At 45.7% G+C, this 24,367-nt stretch overlaps 1 protein-coding gene across 1 annotated transcript in view; it reads right to left on the bottom strand.

Annotated features, from left to right (window-relative positions):
- Positions 1-220: 220 nt before the first annotated feature.
- SLC9A6 (solute carrier family 9 member A6) overlaps positions 221-24,367 on the bottom strand; it is a 96,178-nt gene continuing 72,031 nt past the window's right edge. The window contains exons 13-16 of the mRNA XM_056130273.1: positions 22,273-22,303; positions 17,773-17,852; positions 11,658-11,763; positions 221-2,880 (exon numbers count right to left, since the gene is read on the bottom strand). Coding sequence (XP_055986248.1) covers positions 2,608-2,880; positions 11,658-11,763; positions 17,773-17,852; positions 22,273-22,303 — 490 coding nt within the window. The 3' untranslated portion in view covers positions 221-2,607. The remainder of the gene's footprint in view (positions 2,881-11,657; positions 11,764-17,772; positions 17,853-22,272; positions 22,304-24,367) is intronic.

The following is a 24,367-nucleotide window of genomic DNA, read 5'->3' as shown; positions in this document are numbered from 1 at the left end:
TTTCTTAAATGGCCCAATTATGACCATAAGTAAATATATCCAGCCTTCTACACAAGCACCAGAAATTTGCCACCCCGTAAGTTAAGTTTTGTTAGGTTTCTCTGTTTGTTTCTTTTTAAACATCAGTTTCCCCTCTCCCAGTAGGCATATAGGTAGAAAAATAAATGAAGTCAGCACTCTTTACTTCTCACTAGAATAAACTCTGACTCAAAGACAGTGAGTGGTTATATGCAAGGCTATAATTTTTTTAATGATAGATTTTCCTAAAAGAAACCACTAGAACATCTGTCCAAGTACTCCAAGGGAAAACAAAAAAAAATACATAAAGAGTAAAAGTCTATTATTTTAACAGCACACTGCCAAACACGGGCAACTAGGAAAAAATGCCAAGAAACCTTAAAAAATAACTTAAAAAGATGACAAGTCACTCAAACATACGGGGTTCACAAACAACAGGAAAACAAGTTCGAGAGGAGTTCTACTTTAGCCAGGCTCATTCAGGTGTCTACACCGGTGGATTTATGAACGGAACTCATTGTTTTATTCACTTTGGAGATGTGCACACACATTAGAGGGGAGGAGAATCTTCCAGATGCTGATGTAAGCACGGCAGGCTTGGTTTCCCTTTGATAGAGTACGAAGGCAGATTTAGTTGACTCAAGCTTGATCAGTTTTCCTACAGAAAAAAAAAGTCTCATGCATGCTGAAACAGAGTTACTGAATTGGTCATGCGAAATATTTACAGCCGTTTTCATCAAGTGAGTGCAGTCACCTGACAGATTAAAAAAATGTAGTTGTTAATTTTCTGTATGATCTTTTACAACTGGAAATAACTTGGTGGGTAAATGACACTGAAGTTCAAAACACCTCAGACAGACATTAACAAGAACTTATTGACTGCGTGAAGAGGCACATAAGCATATAAAATGCACACCTCACCGGGTTCCTGCATGGCAGGAAAGTTGCTACCTCTACATAACAAATGGCTATGTCAACAGTTAGAGCTGCCACTCATGGGTATTAACAACAGAGGCCCCTTAGAATCTCAAGGAGTGTTTGCAACAGCACAAATTCCTCGGGGGAGAATCAGTACATCATTTGTTTGGAAAGGTATTTTTCATGGGAAAATTTGCACATCATAGAAATATATCCATTTCGAATTGGATTAAGATTTAAGGCAATGCTATCTCAGACCTGAAGGGTGGGGGAGAAACCCACTGAAGTTTCCATTTTTTCTTTTGAAATATCATCACACCAGCATCAACATTAAAAAGTCTCCCCCTTTCAAACCTTTGAGTATTTTCAGCGTTACAAAACAGAACCCACTTTCATACCCTGAATATGAAATATGAAATGGTAAGCTGTTATGTACTCTTCCTTGAAAACTGTAAAAAACAACAACCACCCAATCACATGGCAGCTTAGCTATTCAGTATTTTTTAAAAAGCAACATGAAGACCAAGACGACTGCACCCAATATACTCAGGGAAACCAGTGCCTTTACAACAATTGTGCAGAGCACCGTTTCTCTTGACTGGTGTAGTGTGGGGCAATGAATCTCATAAATTAACTTTGAATATCAGCTACAGACTAACAAATTGACATTAGACACAGTAAGTTCAAAATTTTTCCATTTTGCTCCTGTTTGGCTGCTGAAGAGCAGCGATTTAAGTTGATATAAAAACCTAAGACCACAAAGCTTGCTATACAGATAAAGTACAAAAATCAAATGGAAGCAGCAATTGCATCTCTTTCTTCAAACCTATCTGCTGTGGAGTATTTACAGAGTTGGGAAGGGAGTTCTCTGACATCACCATTCTCTTTCCAACTTGCCCGCCCCAGTCTCTCCAAATGGAAATCAAGTGTCTTGAACCCTACGGGCCTGTCCTTTGGCTTAGCTTACAGGCTGTGACTCCTAGTTGTCTTGGAAGTCATTTGCAGCCTTCCTTTCCAAACAGCAGCATGCTGGAGTCAACCAATCTGCCTGTGCCTATAAAGTGGGGTGGGGTGGGGGGGGAGGCCGTGGTGCCACTCCACCCCTCAATCTGAATGTGGCAAGATCGGAATGCCATGAGCCTCGGTGCCACCACAGGCCACCAGAGATAAAGCAAAGAAAAAGGTCACGACAACAAAAGGCAGCAGCAATCAACCTAAGTTTCCCAGTAAAGGAACCTCTCTCTCCTCCCTGGGCTCCCGCAGAAATTACATTCCTTCCTTTCTCTCCCTCTCCTCCCACAGGACAAAAAAAATCACATCACAAGGACTTGGTACTCTGGTTAAGTGTCAGTAAATATAAGAAAGATTAAGTTTGCTGTGATTTTTTTTTATATTTTAACTGAGACATAAAGTTAACAGAACACACAACATCACTCTGAAAAGAACTTTCTAAAACAGATCCCATCTACATAGTGCAGCCAGTCAAACATGAAAGGAGAGTTGCTCACAATCTGCCTTGTACAGGATATTAATATTCTTCCAATGCCACATAAAGAGCATGTATATAGCTTTAACATTCAGAGACATGCACTGGGACTTGTTAGGTAGTACAAATTTCTTCACAATCACATGTGCAAAGTTTACAAATCACTAAAGTGTGCGTTAATAAGCTTAGGCTGGACTGTGTCTTGTATTATCTAATAAATTCAACGGGGGTTCAGAATCATCCATAGGAAGAACTAGGCGTGTTCCCCGAATGACCAGTTCATGGTCCCCGAAAGTGAGCTCCCGATCCAAAGCATCTTCAGAACTGTTGCCCAAAAATCTCCTAGGGGCGCTGGATGTTGCTGGGTCTGTGTTCACAGTAGAGTCTCCGTACGTGAGACTAATGTCACCATCGTTGAGAATGAGATCCGAGTCATCGTCTTTCAGTTGTTCCTGGTTCTAAATGGGAAGGAAATAAGTTTGAAGAAATGTGAAGAAATTCAAGCAACGTTTCCCACAGGAGAAATGGAAAAGGGTCCCCATTTCCAACCCTAAGTGGGCGCCCACTGCTGTTCTCAGAACCAAGTCTAAGATCCTTTCTTTGGCTTAAGAGACCTTTGGGAACTGGACCTCTTAGCCTTGTCTGCTGCCGTGACCTACTTCTCCTGCCTTGGTAAGCCCAATGTGTGCCAACCACACCGAACTGCTGATGGCTGCCTGCTTCCTGCATGCCTCTTTTACCTCCCAGCCACTCGGCCTGCATGCATTGGACGAAGCCTACCACTCACTGATCGTGGCTTAAGAGTCATCTTCTTGAACCATCCTTGCAACCCTGGAATAAATTCCATTTGATGGTGGTAGATAATGTTGGTGAATTCAGTTCGCCAAGAATTTGTTTTAAAACTTATTTGTGATGTAGTTGTTTCAGGCATTCTATATTCCACTGTCAATCCTACCACCGGTGTGATCTTTCCTCCACTGATGTCCCCAGTTCCTCACCCACTGCCCAGGCCTGCTCCTTTAGCAGACACAAAAAAATATTCACTTCACATTGCTTGTTACAAAACAAAGGCAACTGGAATTTTTCAAAGAATTAATCAATAAAAGTCAATTTGTCCTAATTCTTAATCTCAAATAAAAAATGACCGTTTCCAGGAGTTTTCTGGACTTCCTTGATCTGGTAAGACTAACTCGGGGGTCCCTCCCATGCATGGCCCTCCTCACACCCCACACTGGTCTCTCTTCCAAGTAACACTCTCGTGTTACATCTCGCATATGCATGGGGCTACTGTGCAAATCTTCTGCTACCACACTACGTACCTTCTATACAGTTTGAGGCACATAAAAAGTTTTCACCAAATGTAAGGGAATAATTGTATTATTCATTTTTGAAGTGTTTTTTCTTTGATTTGGGGGTCAGACCTGGTAGTGCTCAAGGGCTATTCCTGGCCCTGTGTTCCCGAGTGATCCCTGGTGGTGTTCAAGGCCATTTCAGGGATCTACCTGGGGTCAGCTGCATGCAAGGCAAGTGCTTTAATCCCTGTACTATCTTTCCGGCTCCTATTTTTAATATTTAGATAATAAAACTTTGACTTCGGGATTAACAATTATGATAAATACAATACCCCTGGAGCAATAGCACAGCGGGTAAGGTGTTTGCCTTGTATGCAGCTGACCGACCGGGCTGACCTGAGTTCGATTCCTCCACCCCTTTGGAGAGCCCAGCAAGCTACTGAGGGTATCTCGTCCACATGGTAAAGCCTGGCAAGCTACCTGTGATGAATTCAATATGCCAAACACAGGAACAACAAGTCTCACAATGTTACTGGGCCCGCTCGAGCAAATCGATGAACAACGGGAGGACAGTGACAGTGACAGTGACAATATCCCTGATAAACCTTCACTACACACTTGTTTAACAGTCCATATGTTTAATTCAAATGAAAACTTTATAGCCAAAAGAGTATAAAGTGGGGCTGGAGCGATAGCTCAGAGGGTACGATTCCCAGCATTACACATGGTGCCCCGAGCACCACCAGGAGTAATTCCTGAGTGCATGAGCCAGGAGTAATCCCTGTGCATCTCCGGGTGTGACCCAAAAAGCAAAAAAAAAAAAAGAAGTTCTACAGAAGTGGAAGAAGTCATATATAGTGTCATTTGAGAATTAAAAAGTCAGCTGAGGGGCCAGAGAGCACAACAGGGAAGGCATGTGCCTTGCATACAGTCAGCCAGGTTTGATCTCTAGCACTATATGGTGCCCCACCATGAGTGAACCCTGAGCACACAGCCAGGATTTAGCCCTGAGCACCATCAGGTGTGGCCCATAAACAAACAACAATAATAATGAATAAACACATGTTAAAGCTAAGTCACTGACAGGGCTGGAGAGATAGCACAGTGGGTAGGGCCTTGCACCTGGGCCTTGCACGCGGCTGACCCAGGTTCGATTCCCGGTGTCCTGTATGGTCCCCTGAGCACCGCCAGGGATAGTTTCTGAGTGCAGAGCCAGGAGTGACCCCTGTGAATTGCCGGGTGTGACCCAAAAAGGAAAAAAATAGCTAAGTCACTGAACTTCCATAATATTAAAAAATCAATGAGAAATCAATGGCAAAAAGGGCAGGGCAGAGTGATAGTACAGTGGGTAGGGCCCTTGTGTTGCACATGGCTGACCAGAGTTTGATCCTTGGCATCCCATATGGTCACCCAAGCACTGCCAAGACCCATGTACTGCTTGGCATGGGTCCCCAAAATTAAAAAAAATTGAAAAGTGTGTGTGGTCCAGCAGATAGCTAAGGGGTCAGCATTGGTTTGGTGGCCCTAGTGGCACCTAGGACTGCTGTGCCCAATCATTGATTTGTCTGGCCCAGTCGGCCAAGTATATTTTGGAGTGTTCCTTAGACCCACTCAACACAACCTGGGAACACCGGCCCCTTAAACAAAACTGTGGCACATGTAATACGTGCAAGATGTTGATTTCTAAGGCTGAAAGCAAAAAGGATATAGAGAAGTATGGAACGGTATTGAACAAACTGATGATCATCCCACATAATAGTGACTTGTTTTCTTCTTTGCAAATCTCTGTACACTTGAAACTTTTATTGCCATGAGTACTTAATATTTTTCAAAGTTAGAAGTATTTTTCAAAGTTAGAAGTAGCTAGAGAAACATAAGGTGCATAAGGTGCCTGCTTTGCACATGGCCGACTCTGGTTCAATACTTGGCACCACATATGGTTTCCTGAGCACTGCAGGGGGCACCTCTGACCACAGAGCCAGGAATAGCCTCCGAGCATCACAGGGTATGGGATTCAACCTCCTCCTCCCCCAATAAATTCTGAATATAAAGATTAGAAATAAATTGGGCTGGAGCGATAGCACAGCGGGTAAGGCCTTGCATGCGGCCGACCTGGGTCGGCCCAGGTTCAATTCCTCCACCCCTCTCAGAGAGCCCGGCAATATGCCAAACACAGAAATAAATTATTTTTTTCTAATGCAAAGAATAAGAATCGTTCTTAAACAGTGCACTGTAGCACAGTAGCACTGTCCTCCCATTGTTCATCGATTTGCTTGAGCAGGCCCAGTAACGTCTCCATTGTGAGACTTGTTGTTACTGTGTTTGGCATATCAAATACGTCACGGGGAGCTTGCCAGGCTTTGCCAGGAGGGAGAGATACTCTCGGTAGCTTGCTGGGCTTTCTGAGAAGGGCGGAAGAATCGAACCTGGGTTGGCCGCATGCAAGGCAAATGCCCTACCCAATGTGCGATCGCTCCAGCCCCTTAAACAGTGATCTAACAAAAATCTGTGACAAAATTTTCCTTGAGGGTAATGGACCTTACACGATCATTTTATATCTGGCTCTTCAATGATCTGTGTGTTTTGAAAGTTTTTAATTTGTCTCAGATAGACTAACATACTGAGGAGACTATTAGACAAACACCTAAAAGAAGTTCTTTCTTAAGTGATGTTGCTAGCAATTTTGTCTAAATAAGGAGCCTTTTTTTTCTGCCTAGGGCTATGTGGATATTTCTATCATCATTCCTGGATCATACAATACAGGCACATGGGCTGTGGACAGCTAAGGAGACGCATCTGAAGCCATCTGTGTCTGTCCCATCACACATGGGCCAGACCCCATGATTTCCTGAGCCCTAGCCTGTGGGCTAGACATTCCCCACCCGTAACTCAAAGATAAAGACATGTGAATTAAAACTCAAAACAGTGCTGGGAAGATGAGTCAGTGGGTTGAGCACATGCTTTGTGTGCAGGAGGCCTGGGTTTGATCCTTTGTACTGTATGATCCATCAAAGCTTTGCCTCTGAGCATCACAGGGAGCAACTCTGAGGTCAGAGATTGGAGTAGATTCTGAGCAGCACTTTGCGACCCCCTCCCCACACCCACAAAATCAAAATAAAATTCAGACAACCCCCCTGGACCCCAACTAGCTATAACCTCTTTCTGTCCAATCTAGTTATAACACGAAGTCTGACTAATCTCTATCACTTAATTCACTATTACTTACAACAAACCCCAGGGTGCTTTCGTCTATCAGCAAGGAGGCTCTTGAGTGCTTCTAACACCTTTATTAAGTTAGAGGTTTGAAGTAATAGCCATGGACTTTTAAAACGCATATGCATCTTGAGGCAACAATTTTCCCTTTCGATCTATGGTGTTTACAATAAATATCCTTGGATGGGCTGGAGCGATAGCACAGTGGTAGGTTGTTTGCCTTGCACGCAGCCAATATGGCCGACCTGAGTTCGATTCCTCCGCCCCTCTCGGAGAGCCTGGCAAGCTACCGAGAGTATCTCGCCCGCACGTCAAAGCCTGGCAAGTTCCCCGTGACGTATTCGATATGCCAAACACAGTAACAAGTGTCACAATGGAGATGTTACTGGGCCCGCTCGAGCAAATCCTTGAATGTATACAGTTATCCCAAATCTGTTCTATTTTGGGTTAATTTATATGTACAAGGATTCGGTGTACACAGCATAGTAAAGATGGGGACAAGCTAGCCACGGGAGACTGAGCAAATCATTCTCGTCAGAGCCACGCAACAGGACATTATGCAGCCACGAATAAAGAGAAGGTAACAGAGCTCAAGTACTAAGGCAGGCATCAAAGCAGAAAAACAAGCAGGATAAGGCACTTCTTAAGATCTTGTGTAAAGAGTGACAAAACCAAAACCTATATACACACTGACAACACCTACATATACACAGATCTAAGTTTGTGTAGTTAAAGCACATTGGGATGTAGCCCTTAATGAAAACAGACTCTAGGGGTTGCAGGCAGAAGATGGAGAACAACTTTTCTTTTTCACATTTTAAACTGCATCCCATTTGAATATTTAGCCATAAGCACGTTGCATTTGTAATTCAACTAACGGGCTGGAAACTGAAAAAATAGTATGTGACTCTGCGTGGAAATAGTCCTTGACAGGGGCCGGAGCAGTACAGCGGTTAGGGAATTTGCCTTGCCTGCGGCCAACCCAAGTTCAATCCCTGGCATCCCATATGGTCCCCCAAGCACTGCCAGGAGTAATTCCTGAGCGCAGAACCAGGAGTAACCCTTGAGCATTGCTGGGTGTGACCCAAAAAGCAAAAAAAAAAAAAAAAAAGAAAAAGAAAAGAAAAGAAATAGGCCTTGACAGATGTCTGCATTAAGATGAGGTCATTAGTGTGATCCGTATGACTGGTGACTGTCCTTATAGAAAATATGGACAGATGGGTACGTGCATGCTTACATACACCCAAAACACCAAGACAGGGCTATGTATGATGCATCTAAGTATAAGCCAAGGGATGTCAAAGATTTCACCAGAAGCTAGGGGAAAGGCATGAAACGTATTCTCCCACAGATCAGAAGGAACCATAGGCTGATAAAACCACGTCACAGAGAGACTTCACGCCTCCAGAACTGTGAGGAAACCTAGCTCTGCTGTTGAGTCATTTGGCTTGAAGTACTCTGTTATGGCAGCCCTAGGAAACAACTACAACGATGCTGTATTTTGCTTTACACCACAGGACACACAATTGTGAAACTCTTGGCCTTTGGTAATGGCAACTGGGTCTCTGGGGTCCCATGGCCAAACCTCACTGACTGAACCAAGAGAGTCGGCTGAAGCCTTGGCAAAGAAGGAAATCATGACTGTGTCAGAGAGAGGAGCCTGGGCTGAGGGGAGACACAAGACCGTATTGGGTGTTATCCCACTAAAACAAAACAAGCTAGCACAAATGAGTGGAACACCTACCTCCCTGATCCACAGTGCCCCCCAAAGCTTGCTCTACCCCTCCCCATGCTCGCTCTGAAGGGTCTGCTGCTCTCACATGCCACAGAGGAGGTGGCTGGAACTGTGTGGGTGTGCAGCTACAGGGCTTCACCACAGCCTTGCCTCTTGACTCAAGGCGCTGCATCATTGTGGTCTCAGTGGGTGGGTTTTGTTAACTCAGGCACTTTACCCGATGCCGCAGATTGTTTTCGAAGGGTTGAGTTAAAGGCAAACATTTTTTAAAGAAATTGAAAAATCAGATTATTGCACTGGAAAACAAGGGTTCCTGAGCATTTCTTTCATTTCTTTCTCTGTTGCAAGACTTATCGAAATACCTATCACATGTTGGTAGCTAAAGGGAAAATACTAGAATTTAGTAGAGTTTAGTTAGATAGGCTCATGCCTCCCAGCAATGTGGGAAACAGAGAAACTGTCACCTAAGATCCAAATCCCTTCATCTGTAGTGCTTTAGAGACACCAAAATTTGTTTTATTAATCCATTTACTAATGTGACTGTGACAACTCAATTTGTTGATGAAAGTACAGAAACATACAAGTCAAAACCACAAGGCAATCATTTTGCACTGAAGAGTATAGTCCATTGAGGACTGATCCTAGTTTGAATTTTGACACTGCCTAAGGTTGCCCCAAGTGCAGCCAGGAATGATCCTTGAGCACAGAGCCAGGAGTAAGCCTGATCTGCCCCAAATCAAGGAAGAAAAAGCAAGCAATACGAAACAGCTTATGCCAAGAAGACTGGAAATAAGGCTTGGCCAGAGATGCAGTTCAGTGGTAGAGCACTTGCCTTCCATGTGTGAGGTCTTTGGATTTGATCTCCAGCACTACCCAAAAAAAATGGGAAAAAGTACTGGTAGAACATGGAGAGAATGGAACGCCATACACTTTGGTGGGAATGTAAATTGGCACAGCCTAATGGAAAGCAGTACAGATATTACTTGAGACCATAAAAATGGAGGCCATGTATGTAGCTCAGTGGTAAAGTGCATTTATGAAGTCCTACATTCAATTCCCAATAAAACAGATGGTAAAATTTTTACATAAAATGAAAATCTAGAGTCAATATTTTCCATTTAGCTACCAACATGTGATCAGTGATTCAATAAGTATGGCAAAGAGAAAAAAATAACAGAAATGAGAAGGATCCAGCAATAATGCTCCAGATATTTATCTGAAGGATATGAAAACAGGTCATTGGTATCCCTTTGTGCATGGCATCATTATTCACAACACCCAGTGCATGGAATGAACTGAAATGCCCACCCAAAGAGAAATAGTAGCACTGTAGCACTGTCCTCCTGTTGTTCATCGATTTGCTCTCTTCATTGTGAGACTTGTTACTGTGTTTGGCATATTGAATACGTCATGGGGAGCTTGCCAGGCTTTGCCATGTGGGCGAGATACTCTTGGTAGCTTGCCAGGCTCTCCGAGGGGGCGGAGAAATTGAACTCGGGTTGGCCGGGCCAGCTGCATGCAAGGCAAATGCCCTACCCGCTGTGCTATTGCTCCAGTCCCAATCAGGTAGCATGCGGTACTTATATGGCAGTGGGAGCAGAGAGAAATAGTACAGCCACTCAATGGACTAGCACTCTGCCAGTAAAAAGATGAAATTGTGCCCTCTGGGAACAAATGCATGAATCCTGACTTAATTGTGTAAGTGAGTAGCTGGAATAGAGAAGGGATCACTAAGAAAATGATGGCTTGAGGAACCGGTCGGGATGGGAAATGTGTGCTGAAAGTAGATAAAGGACCAAAAATGATGACTTCTCAGTGTCTGTATTGCAAATCATAATGCCCAAAAGTAGAGAGAGAGAGAGAGTATGGGGAATCATGTCTGCCATGGAGGCAGGGGGAGGGTGGGAAAGAGGGGGTATACCGGGGATATTGGTGGCAGGGAATGTGCACTTGTGGAGAGATGGGTGTTTGATCATTGTGTGATTGTAACCCAAACATGAAAGCTTGTAACTATCAAGGCGATTCAATAAAATTTTTTAAAAATTGTGTTAAGTGAAACAAGAAAGCAAAAGACAATTATTGGATGGCTTCACTCATATGTAGAAAATGAACTACTAAAGCAACAAACCGGCAAGAAACAGAACTTCTAGACTAGCGAAATCTGACAGTTACTAAAGGAAAGGAGAGGTGGAAAGAATGTATGGGAGGTTCTTTTAGGTGGAGGTTACAATATTATAATTACAGAGGTACAAAGCTAAAGCCCTCGAATTCTGGAATACTCTAAATCAATAATCTAAAAATAAACTAAAGTATTACACATTTAGTAATGAGTTAAGCCCACTAGCTGCAAAAAATCAAAACACAGAAATTGGTTCATTCAACTACTGACAGATGATGTACTATTTATCTGCTTTAAAATGATGTTTCTGGGGTCTGAAGCGATAGTACAGCAGGTAGGGTGTTTGCCTTGCACACGACCGGCCCGGGTTTGATCCCCAGCATCCGATATGGTCCCCTAAGCACCGCCAGGAGTAATTCCTGAGAGAAGATTCAGGAGTAATCCCTGAGCATTGCTGGGTGTGACTCAAAAAGCAAAAACAAATAAAATTTAAAAATGATGTTTCAGAGTTATAGATTTCAGTGTCTTTTCTGGCTGAGTGAAATGTATTCATTTGCTCTCTTCTGGATTTTACTCCTCAAATGCAAGCAAGCAAAACAAAACCACCAAACCAACCCAGCAATTCATTTACAGAGCAGACAAACTGAACTTAAAGAAGTTTGGTTCAAGGGCCGGAGCGATAGTACAGGAGGTAGGGCATTTGCCCTGCATGCGGCTGACCCGGGTTCGATCCCTGGCATCCCATATGGTCCCCCAAGGCACCGCCAGGCATGATTCCTGAGTGAAGAGCCAGGAGTAAGCCCTGAGCATCGCCGGGGGTGACACAGAAAGAAAAGAAAAAGAAGTTAGGTTCTGGATCAATGAAACTCAACTTACCTCGTAAGCCTGGGGACTAGTGAGGCACCTGGCGATGGGGCCGCAGCAGGCAGGGAGTGTTGTTGTGAGTGGTGGTCCGCTGTGTGTCAGCAAAGGCTTCAGATAACTGCGCTGGTTAAGGAAAAAACTAGGTCTCGTTTGTCATCAATTCAAAGGAACAACTCATTCCAGACCAACCGCTCTTGGCTTCCCAAGTGCCTCTGAGACAGTAAAGGGCCTCATTAATGTCTCATTTCCTCACCACATGATGTCAGTGAAACTCTCTTAGTATCACCACTAACAGATATGGAAACCAAAGCTCAGCGAGGTCACTGATTCCTCCCGGCACTTGACAATAAAGGCCCTTAAGGAGTGGAACTGGACTAGATCCCCGGGTCCCCTAAGATTCTTCTTCACTAAAAGTGAGGGGGTCAGTGGAGCCGTGGGTTTGATCCCCACACAGCAAAAGCGAGGAAGTTGGAAAACGTCCCATAAACTGACATATTTTTAAGTCTGAAGGAAAGACTAAAGTACTGCCTATGAACACATTTTTGTACTTCATACAACATCTGGTCACAGTAAAGTGTAGAATGATGAGTTCACTAGTATATGGAATACTGGGTTTTCTATCTGTGGTGCCGAACATGGTAGTAGCATCGAGGCTTACAACTCTGAGTACGAAGCAATAAGTCTCAGTACTAACAAATTCCTTTATAAGCCTTATAAAATACTCACCCTCCCCCCAATATGGATAGTCAAGTAACTATTACAGACATGAAGATGGAGCCAGAAACACAGTGCAGGGGTTAAGACAGTTCTGCATGCTGCCAATGTGATTTGATCTCCAGTACGACATGGTTCCTCCAAGCCCCACTAGGAACACAGATCCAAGAGTAAGCCCTGAGTCGAGCTGGGTGTAGTCCCCATGCCCTCCGTTTAAAAAAAAAACAGGCTATAGAGTAGAACAGACAAAGAGCTTACCTCGCACCTGACCCATCTGGGTTTATTCACTGGCACTCCTTGAGCAGAGCCAAAAGTGAGCCCTGAGGACCATGAGGCAGGGCCCCCAAACTCAACCTCAAAAATGGAAACTTAAAAAAGATCCATACAAAAAGCTCCAAAGTGGGGCTCAAAGGACTGGAAGATATGCTTTGCATATGAAAGCCCCAGGTTCAATTCCTGGGAAAGCACGGGATGCCGGAAACACTGCTGGGAGTGATCCCAGACCACCAGGTGGGGGCCAAAAACAACAAACCAAACCCAAACCAAAACTCCCTCGGCCCAGGTAGCTTCACTGGATAAATATGAGGGCTGGAGTGATAATACAGATAATACAGCGGAAATGAGCATTTGCCTTGTATGTGGCCAACCCGAGTTCGATACCCGGCATCCCATATGGTCTCCTGAGCACCCCCAACCGTGATTCCTGAGCACTGCCAGGTATGACCCAAAAAGCAAAATAAATAAAGTTAATATTAAAAAATATTGGGGCTGGAGCGATAGCACAGCGGGTAGGGCATTTGCCTTGCATGTGGCCAACCTGGGTTCGATTCCCAGCATCCCATATGGTCCCCTGAGCACCGCCAGGGGTAATTCCTGAATGCTGAATCAGGAGTGACCCCTGTGCATCGCTGGGTGTGACCCAAAAAGAAAAAAAATTTAAGAAATATTTAAGAAATATCATCAATCTCCTATAAACTGTTCCAGAAAATAGAAAAGGAGAAAACTCTTCCCCACTCAAAATGTATAAAGGCATCACAATCTTGATAAAAACCTGATGAGGACTTTAACAAGGAACTCGGGAAAATAAACACGAAAATTAGTGATGAGACATTAATGCATTCAATTCAGCTGATACTTTCTAGAAACAATGCCATGCAGGAAAAAAATTGGGAATAATAATTTGTGATGAATCAGAGATGTAAACATAGTAGTTAAAATAGCAGAGAGGACGCAGTGCTTGTCTTATATGCTACCTGACCCTGGTTTGATCCCTGGCACCCCAGACGGTACCCTGACTGCCAGAGGAGGGAATCCTGAGTGCAGAGCCAGGAGTAAGCCCTAAACACAGCTGAGTATGGCCCCCAATCCAAAACAAAACAAAAGAGAACATTTACATCTTCTAGAGAAGATTTAAACATGTAAGACTGGCTTGTTAACAACAGATTAAGAAACCTAGTGACGGTTTCAGGAACAGACATCACTGAAATGAAGAACTAACGTTGCTCAAAATAGGATTAAGAAAACAAAAAGGCGGGCTGGGGATGCAGTTTACTGGTGGAGCACATGTGTGGAGCTTCGCAGGCATACAAGCTGGGATTTAGTTCCTGGCACTGCAAAATGAATATTTTGTTCTATTTTGTGAGGGCCCCTCCCGGGGTGCTCAGGGGGTCCGGGAGCCACTCCCAGTGTTCCTCAGACAACTGGACCAGGAGTTCAGAGAGAGGCCCAGGGAAGGCACCGTGCTCAGGCCCTGCATTGCCAGGGATTGCCTGGGCCACCTTGGTGGTGCTGGGGCCCATATGGTACAGGGGGACTGGACCGTAGGCAAGGCAAGCACCTTCCCCTCCATACTCCATCTCTGGTCCTAAACACAGATTTTAACAAGTGAGAAAGCAGGCCTGAGAGAACTCAAGAGGCCAAGCACAGAGGCCAAGCCTCGTGTGTTGAGGCCGGGGTTCAACTGCTGGCCTGGCCTAATGGGCCCCTGAACACTGCTGGGCATAGTGTGTATCTCTGGGGTACCTACAGAGCATCGCTGGGTGTGGCTTCGAAACCAACCACATGAAAAGGAAAGGTAGGACAACTCAAATAACCAGAAAAGTCATCAGACGAACTTCAGAAAAGAGGACATGCAAATAGCCCGAGGACAGGAAATGAGGTTCGGCCTCACTGGTCAGCAGAGAACATAAAATCATCAAACCACAAGGGCTATCATCACAAACCAACTGCCGTGGCTGAAACTGAAAAGGCGGGCGAAGGTCAAGTTGTGGTGATGACGCCTAACTGCCGGACACTCTCAGCTTGCTGGTGAGTGGGGCATAAATCGATCACGGCCAAGCTGGGAAGCTGGGAAAGTGGACAGTTACCAAAGCTAAGCCTTCACTTACCCTGAGTACTTCTCCAAAGTATCCAGAGAAATGAGGGCATAGGTCACTACAAGAGTTAGAGCCAAAAGTTATGCTCTATTTGCCATAGCCCAACGTTGGAAACAACCTTACTGTCTGTCAGCTGAAAAACCAAACAAGCCTTGGCAGTACCCACTCAAAAAGCACTCAACAAGAATACATTCTGAGAAAGCATCAGCTGTGCCTTTTGCAATTGGGCAACCATCACAGAGTACTACAAATCTAGGTGGTATAGGGCCAGAGAGATAGTCCAGTGGTTATGGCGCTTGCCATGCACATGGCTGACCCAGGTTTACTACCCGACACCCCATATGGCCCTGTGAGCACAGTGAAGTGTGGCCCCCAAATAAACAAACAAAAAATAGGAAAAAAATCCTTAGATGGAGGCCGGCATGACAGTAGAGCAGGTAGGGTGTTTGCCTTGCATGTGGACGACCTGCATTCAATCCCCGGCAGCCCACATGGTTCCCAGCAACGGCAATAGTAATTCCTGAGTGCAGAGCCAGGAGTAATTACCCCTGAGCATCGCCAGGTGTGACCCAAAAAGCAAAAAAAAAAAACCCTTAGATGATATAGCCTACCACACATCTAGATTGGTACAGCCGCTGGGACAACCACTGCTACGTGTTGCTGATAAAATGTCATCAGGTGACACACAACCATATTCCTAAAGTGGAACACAAGACTTTAGGGAAAAATTACTATTACATGCAATAATATACTTTATAATATATATATATTCAGAATAATTAGTGAATGAAAGTATACAAAATGTACGAAATGTTATTTCCTTTACAGTTATAATGAAAAATGTGTAAAATCCATCTGTATTAACAAAAATCCAGTTACCCGTTCAGGTGGATATGAAAAATGTTGCAGACTTCAAGGGAATGTGAGGTACCTTCTGGGGTGCTGGAAATGTCCTATATATCTTTATATTAAGCGATGGCACACCTATGTGTTTACAAGTGAAAGTTCATTAAGTTGTACACTTGTGTGCTTAATTTAACTTGGATCTCCACTAAAATGATCTGGCTATACAAAGTTAGGGAAATTTAGAACAATGAGTAAGTAATCCTGAGGACATCAGGCATGGGTATTATCATGCCTCAGTACTGATAGGGTAGTAATAAATCAGGCAATTCTTTGTTTTAACTTCTATAAAATACATAGGACATGAGCTGTATTTTTGCTTTTTAAAATTGGTTTCTGGGCCACAGCCGGCAGTGCTCAGGGCTGACTCCTGTCTTTGCACTCAGTGACCACTCCTGGTAGGCTCAGGGGACCATGAGGGATGCTGGGTATCAAAACCAGAAGGACACGTGCAAGGCCAGCGCCTTACCCATGGCACTATCTTTCTGGCCTCTGAGCTATACATATATTTTTTCTTTTGCTTTTTGGGTCACATCCAGTGACGCTCAGGGATTACTCCTGGCTCTGCACTCAGGAATCACTCCTGGAGGTGCTTGGGAGACCATATGGGACACCGAGGATCGAACCCAGGTTGGCCGTGTGTAAGGTAAACGCCCTACCCGGTGTGCTATTGCTCCGGTACCTCCGAGCTATATTTTTAAAATGGTTTTCTATACTACGATTATTTCACAGGTTTGTACATTCTGCCGAAAATGTATAAAACATTAGATACAAGAAACACGAAATGTTAAATTAGTTAAATTAGTGGGCTAGAGAAGTCCCAAAAGACAGACACGTGTGCTCATGTCCAAAATGCTGAACATGGAGCCAAAGTAATGAATTAATCATTAAGACATTTTAAAGAGCTGGGATTTCTCTCTCATAACACTACAAAAATGCTTGCATATTTGTTTCCATGCAGTAAGTTAATTTTCACGTACTTGGCCAAAAGTGCCTGTAAAAATCTAAGAAACAGTATAGAAGCTTCTTATGGTTAAGTGTCACGTCCTTCCCATACCCCATTTTCCTTTGGGGGGCACACCCTGCAGTGCTGGGAACTGAACCTGGGGATCCTGCACTTTGAGCTATCTCCCTGGCATCAAGCGCGTTCTTAAATACAGCCTTGGTCCGAAAGCTGAAAGGAAAAAACAGCTGGGTCCCAAAATGGCCTCGGTGGCATGTAAAAAGCCAGTTGGGATTAATTTTCTGCTAAGTCTCAACCTGAAAATTCCACTGTCTTTTTTTTTCTAGTTCCAATACAAAATAAGGAACTAATTTTAACAGAAGTAAAAGAAAAAATAAGACATGACTTGAACAGTGTTTGCAACCATTTGTCTGGTCTGTTTGGGGGCCACGCCTTGGTGGTACTCCGGGGCTACTCCCAGCTCTGTGCTCAGGGGTCACTCCCAACAGTGCTTAGGGGACCATGTGGGACCGGGATCGAACCCAGGGCTCCTGAATGCAAATCCAGCTCCAGCCTTCTGAGCTGTTTCTCCAACTTTCCAAATGTTATGCCTGGGAGCTTACAGCTGAAAACCACTGGATGGGAGACGATTTCACTGTCCAGAACAGAGCCAGGGAAATGGCTACATTCTGACGAGGATGGAACCTGGGACACAAGGAAACACAAGGAGGCTTTCTGAAGGGACAACTGTGACTCCCAGGGTCTGGGAAGGCATGAGAATAGGATCTAGCACAGACTATCAGTCGGGGCTAGCGTTCCTGCTTTTCAGATGCATTTGCCTCTCATGTTCTTCCTGACGGGAACCTTCCTCTTCTCTACCCTTCAGCAAGGAAGGACCAACAAATACCTTTTCTAGGATTCACTGAGCTAGCTAAAGGATGATTCACCGTAGGGCTCCTAATTCCCCCCACACAGCTGACTTCTGCACTCATCTGACTTGTTTATTTCATGGGTTTTCAGTTCTCCGTTTGTGTGGATCTCCGAATAAACTTGTCCGCTGGGTTGAGGGGGAAAGGAGAAAAATGGGGGTGTTTTTCTTCCACTTCAGAAAGGGAACAGCCCGAACAGTTGTTCCACTAAGCTCTACTTGTCAATATACACGCTGCCACCTTTGCCCTTTAAGCAAGGATACTTATGGTCAAAGTTGTACCATATCCGGAAAAGCCATGCACTCTCCGTTTTGGTATTTCTCCGTTCACTTTCAGGAATACCCTGCGAACAGATTAACAGGTAAATCAAAACACGTACAAAGATAAAAACCCATTTCTTTAGCCATTCTGTTGGAGAACTGGGAGTGTCGCTTAGCATAGGAAAGATACTTGCTTATATATTGCAACACTGGAATAAGCAATGAAAACTCCCCCCGCCCCCCAACGCCTCTATTACTCAGGCTGCAGAATGACTTGAGTCACTTAGAAAAACTGAGGTAGGATAATTTACCGCTCCCATCTGAAAACCCCACAATGCAAATGGCACCTTAAGGAGAAAAATATCACCATGACATCCCTTCCCTTGGGAGTTATCACTGGTCTCAAAAAAAACTGGTGTTTTCTTGTCTTCTTTACTTTTTTTTTGCTTTTTGTTTTTTTTGGGTCACACCCAGTGATGCACAGGGATTAATCCTGGTGGTGCTCGGGGGACCATATGAGATGCTGGGAGTTGAACCCAGGTCCGCCGCATGCTAGACAAAAGCCCTGCCCACTGTGATATCGCTCCAGCCCGAAAACTGGCATTTTAAAAAAAATTATTTGTTTTCTTTTTGGATCACACCCGGCAATGCTCAGGGGTTCCCCCTGGCTCTGGACTCTGGAATTACTCCTGGCGGTGCTTGGGGGACCATATGGGATGCTGGGAATCGAACTCAGGTCGGCCGCATGCTAGGGAAACGCCCTACCCACTGTGCTATCACTCCAGCCACAAAACTGGCATTTTCAAAGGTGCCGCTGGCTTCTGGGAACAGTATAGCAGAGGGAAAGCAGGTAGGGAAATTCCACGGGATATACACTGGGCTCCTTCCTTGTATTCTGGGGCTGACAGCGGGGGAGGGGGAGGGCTGCCTTGGCCCTAACACAAACTAGCCGGGCAAGTCCTCTGCCTTCTGTGTGTCTGAATATTTCCTTGTACACAATACAAGGGGTGGGGAGAACCTCAAAGGCCCCTGCCAGCATGTTTTATGCTTCTCTGACTTTCAGAGAGCTCGGGGTTGCGATTCACTGTCCCAGCCCTTTGGGTTCTTCAAGCAAATCAATTTTTCCCTTGATGTGAGTCAAAACATGTGCAATACTCAAAGGTCTGAGGCTTGCTGAAAAGGTTCATGGTTGCCAGAAAATACACACTTGTAGTTTGCACACCACTAGGTGTAGGTCTTGCTCTTTCACTTTATTTATTTATTTATTTTTGCTTTTTGGGTCACAGCCAGCTATTCTCGGGGATTACTCCTGGCTCTACACTCAGGAGTTACTCCTGGCAGTGCTCAGGGGACCATATGGGATGCTGGGAATTGAACCCTGGGTTGGCCGTGTGCAAGGCAAACGCCCTACCTGCTGTGCTATCTCTTCAGCCCCTCTTTCACTTTTTTAAGAGCAACAAGTGGTTAAATCTCACACCCCCTCAACACTACAAACACCTGCTCCTGCTCCATACATCCTATAATGGACACAAGGCCAAGGGAAATGGGTCTTTTTTCCTGGATGGCCACACTGCCACCTGCCTGGGTCTCTCTCCCACTCACTCCATTTCTACTTCTCCTCTGTGGTGACAGGAGTCACAGCAGGCAGAGACTTATGCAGAGAGTGGCTGGTGAGCTACATGACTTCATTTTTGTCTTGGACATGGGGGTAGCGGCAAGGAAGAGCTACTCAGTGGCCCCGAGGAAACCACCTTGGCAGCTGGGCATCATGGGGACGGATTCAGCCTGGTTTGGACAAGGATTTCAAGCCTGTGGAATTAGACTTTTAAGGCTCTAACCACGAAAGAGGCAGGTCCTTACGCTATCGCATACACATTCATTACTCAACAGCCAGCAAAATGAGCATTTAGGAAATCTGATAGACGGTTTTATTGGTTTTTTGTTTGAGCCACACCCCAAGGACAAATAAACCAGAACTGATCATCTTTTCCTCTTTAAAAACCCAAGACCTACTTAGCACAGAGAACCAGCCGCTTGGAGCAGAAAAGCAAATGGACTTGTGTTGATCCGCGCCACCAAGCCTGCCCGGAGGGGGAAGGGCGTTGACCGGCCCGCCCGCTCCTCTCTGGAAAGAAAGATGGCGGCCGCACGGGAGCCTTGTGGAAAGCGGGTTTGAGCCGGGCTCGGGGAAGCGGCGGGGACCTCATGGGAAGGGGGGCTTTGTGGGCCGTCCCCCACGCCCCACCGAGGTCGCCAGCTGCCCCCCACGAGCGGCTCTCCGGCACGGCCACGACTCCAGGGCACAGAAATCAATCTCTTAACTAGCTAACTTTTAATAGAAATTCTTCCAGGGTCAATAAGTAAAATAGCAGAAATTCAAAACCGACATCATTTTATTCTTAAACCAAGTTGTAGAAAGCAAATCATTTCACAACGCTGTTTCAGCATGTCTGATTGGGGGGGAGGTGGGTCGTAAACTCTAAACAATAATTGTGCATCTTCTATCGAAATAATCTATCTAGTCAAAGTAGATAGAGTATTAACTAGAACTCATCTGCCTCATAAGAATTGGGAGGGGTGGGAGGTGGGGGCCTATTGGGGTTCGGGGTTAAAAATGAGTATTGGTAAAGGGAAATGTGTTCGGTATCTACATGACTGAGACCTAAACCCGAAAGCTCTGTAACTTTTCCCACAGTGATTCAATAAATAAATAAATTATAAAAAAAAAAAAAAACCCAAGACCTTGGGGCTAGAGCAATAGCATGGCTTGTAGGGCGTTAACCTTGCACGTGTCCAACCCGGGGTCGATTCCCAGCATTCCATATGGTCCCCCGAGCACCATCAGGAGTAATTCCTGAGAGCATGAGCCAGGAGTAACTCCTGAGCAACGCTGGGTGTGACCCAAAAAGAAAAAAAAAACACAAAGAATCCCCAAGGCCTGTGATTTCCCACCTCATGCTGGGACCAAGTTATGGATCACTAAAAAGCAGGTGGAAGGGCTGGAGAGCGCAGTGGGTAAGGCCTTGCACAAGGCCAACCTGGGTTCAAGTCCTGGACCCCCACCTTGTTCCCTGAGCCTTGCCAGGAGTAAATCCCTGAGCAGCGCAGAGCCAGAAGCCCTGAGCACAGCCGAGTGTGGCCCCAAACTCACCCTCTCCCCCCAAAAAAAGAAAAGAAAAAGAAAAAAAATCAGGGGAAAAATGCCCGAAAAGACCAGTCTGTTTACAGAGGTCGCAGAATTCCCCTGCCTGCAGTTCCACAGGCTTGGGTGCAAAGCAACCGCTGAGAAAGCAGCACCTGGAAGAAAGTGTGTTCCCCAAGGACAATAGATACAAAGGTCAGGAAGCCTGCCTCATGCCGGGGATGGGGGTGGGGGGGGGGGGGAGAAGGCAGCTGGAATAGAGAAGGGATCACTAAGAAAATGATGGCTGCAGGAATCAGTCGGGATGGGAGATGTGTGCTGATAAAGGAGCAAGCATGATAACTTCTCAGTATCTGCACTGCAAACCATAATGCCCAAAAGTAGACAGAAAGTATGGGGAATATTGTCTGCCATGTGGGCTGGAGCGATAGCACAGTGGGTAGGGCATTTGCCTTGCAAGTGGCCACCCCGGTCAACCTGAGTTCGATTTCTCCGCCCCTCTCAGAGAGCCCGGCAAACTACGGAGAGTATCTTGCCTGCACGGCAAAGCCTGGCAAGCTCCCCATGAAGTATTCAATATGCCAAACACAGTAACAACAAGAATCACAGTGTTACTGGGCCCGCTCGAGCAAATCGATGAACAATGGGAGATCAGTGACAGTGTCTGCCATGGAGGCAGGGTGAGGGTGGGAAAGGGGGGGGGGTATACTGGGGATATTGGTGCTGGGGAATGTGCACTTGTGGAGGGATGGGTGTTTGATCATTGTGTGATCGTAACTCAAACATGAAAGCTTGTAACTACATCTCACGGTGATTCAATAAAATAAAAAATTTTTAAAATTTTTTAAAAATTAAAAAAAAGAAAGTGTGTTCACCCAAGAGGCAGGGGAAACTGAAGATTTACATGCTTCGAGGCAGTTCTCAAGGGCAGCTGCTGGTCATCCAACTTGAAAGCTGCACGGAAGAGCAGCTGGAGAGGGGCTGACATCAGCGATGGGCCTCCGTGCGCAAGCCCTGGTGGAAAAGGGCTCTCGGTGCCAGAGGAGTCACTTGAAAAGCCACGAGCGCGCGGGAGATTGCTCTCCACTCTGGCCGGGGCCCAGGCTGGCTCCCAGATAGGAGACCTGTCACCCCCGATAACCACATGCTGTTGAAACCCTGGGTTTGTCTCTAACGAGCGGAGAGCGGGAAGCCAGGAATGACGTCAGTTATGAGCTGATGCAAACAGGACCTAAATAACAGTGGCAAGATGGCTCCAGTACATTGTGCTTTTTCTTCCCGTTCCCCTCCCCCCCGCCCCCGCCTCAGAGACCGCATGGTGGAGGGAGAAACGCCCGAGATAACTATAAAGGCATATTTACCAAATGTTCTTGGTCAGAGTCAACACCAACCCTAAAGGAGAGACACAAAAAGAGAATGAGACTTTGGAAGGCAGAAAAAGTTTCGGGGCTGGAGAGATAGCACAGCAGGTAGGGCGTTTGCCTTGCACGCGATGACTTGGGTTCGATTCCCAGCATCCCATATGGTCCCCTGAGCACCGCCAGGAGTAACTCCTGAGTGCAGAGCCAGGAGTAACCCCTGTGCATCGCCAGGTGTGACCCAAAAAAGCAAGGAGAAGGTTATTCACATGGGCAGATTGCATATCTCTTGGGGTGCCGTTTGCCTCTGGGTGTGGATGGAGGGTTTTGTTCCTGCCCCTTTCCTTCGCAACAGTGTGGATCCTACGGAGAGCAGGGTCTCATTGAGGACTATCTTGCTGCAAAAGCCCACTTAACAGTTTAAAAAACATTTTTCCCCCTCACAATGCAATTCCGGGATGGAGCTGCATGCTTGGGGCCTGCTCGGCTTTCAAGGCAACATTCTATGATGATGACTGAAGACAGAGTCTAATTACAGGCGTGTTTTTTTTCCCCCTCTCATAGGCTAATGGATGGTCATTAGCCTTGGCTCTTCGTAATTCTTTTTGCTCTTGCTTAAAATTCCTGCTTTCCATAGCCCGGGGAACAGCTTCACTATGAGGATACTGTCCTGAACTCCTTCCTCTCTCCTTAATGTGAGACCTCATCAACACTGATAATTTTTTCTCCACACCGCCTCGCGGTCCCTCTGACTCCGGGGATCTGCAGCCCAGAGCGCCGAGGCTTTCCAGTGCTGAGCGCTCCCCTACAGCTAGCCGGAGAAGGGCCGGAAGTCGCAGGGTTATTAGTCCCTTGACAAAAGACTCCGGGAGCTGCTTTCCATCCAGAGGCATGACTACGGCCCTGGTCTGCGGACTGTATGTGCCACGTGTGTCTTATCTGTCCCTTGGCCACACTGACCTACTCTGACCCTCCGATACTCGCATTCTGTTTTTTCTCCGTGCCCTAGATGTCCAGTCACACTCCATTCCACCCCCCCAACCCCCGGCTCTCTCCCTAGCCTCTGTGCTTTTTGCTCATGCCACCCCCTCTAGCTGAAACACAGTGTCCTGTATTTCCCCCTACTCCTTTTCCTTTCTTTTTAAAAAAAAAAATTTTTTTTTGATTTTTGAATCACACCCGGCAATGCTCAGGAATTACTCCTGGCTCTGCACTCAGAAATTACTCCCGGCAGTGCTCAGGGGACCATATGGGATGCTGGGAATTGAACCCGAGTTGGTCGTGTGCAAGGCAAACACCCTACCCGCTGTGCTATCGCTCCGGCTCCAATTTAATTTTTAATTTTAATGAATCATCGTGAGACACATTTACAGACTTACAGACTTTCATGATTGCATTTCAGTCAAACAATGTTCAAGTACCCACCCCTCCACCAATGCCCATTCTCCACCCCCAATGTTCCCAGTATCCCTCCCTCCATCCCCACCCCTTCCGACCTCCTGCCTCTGTGGCAGGCACAATCCCTCTTTCTCTGTGCTTTTGGGTGTTGTGGTTTGCAATATGGAAAATAAGCAGCCATCATGTTTGGTCCATAGTCTACTTTCACACACATCTCCTATCCCGAGCGAGCCCTCCAACCATCATTGACTTAGTGCTCCTTTCTCCATCCCAGCTACCTTTTCCCCCAGCGCATGAGATCAACTACCAAGCCATGGGGCAATCTTCCTGACCCTTGTTTTAACTCTCCTTAGGTGTTAGTCTCCTACTATGTTACTTTATATTCCACAAGTGAGTGCAATCCTTTTATGTCTGTCCCTCTCTTTCTGACTCCCCTACTCCTTTTTCGAATTCCGAACAAATCATCCTTTGGTCCGTTTCAGTCAATTTTCTTCCGTGCTTCTCAACAGCACTTTCTGGATTTTTCTATCACAATAGGTAGCACAGAAGAGTAAGAGTGAGTTACCTGTACTGTCTCCACAAATCAACTGTGAACTCCTTGAGGGGAAAGGTCATATCTCAATTCATGCCTCTATCCTCAGAGTCTGGCACAGTACCTGACACACAATAGGTGCTCGAATGTTTATTGATTAAGATCACT

The sequence above is a fragment of the Sorex fumeus genome, unplaced genomic scaffold (assembly GCF_029834395.1).
Source record: "Sorex fumeus unplaced genomic scaffold, SorFum_2.1 ptg000075l, whole genome shotgun sequence".
Taxonomy (NCBI): domain Eukaryota; kingdom Metazoa; phylum Chordata; class Mammalia; order Eulipotyphla; family Soricidae; genus Sorex; species Sorex fumeus.
This window is presented reverse-complemented; position numbering and strand designations above follow the sequence as displayed.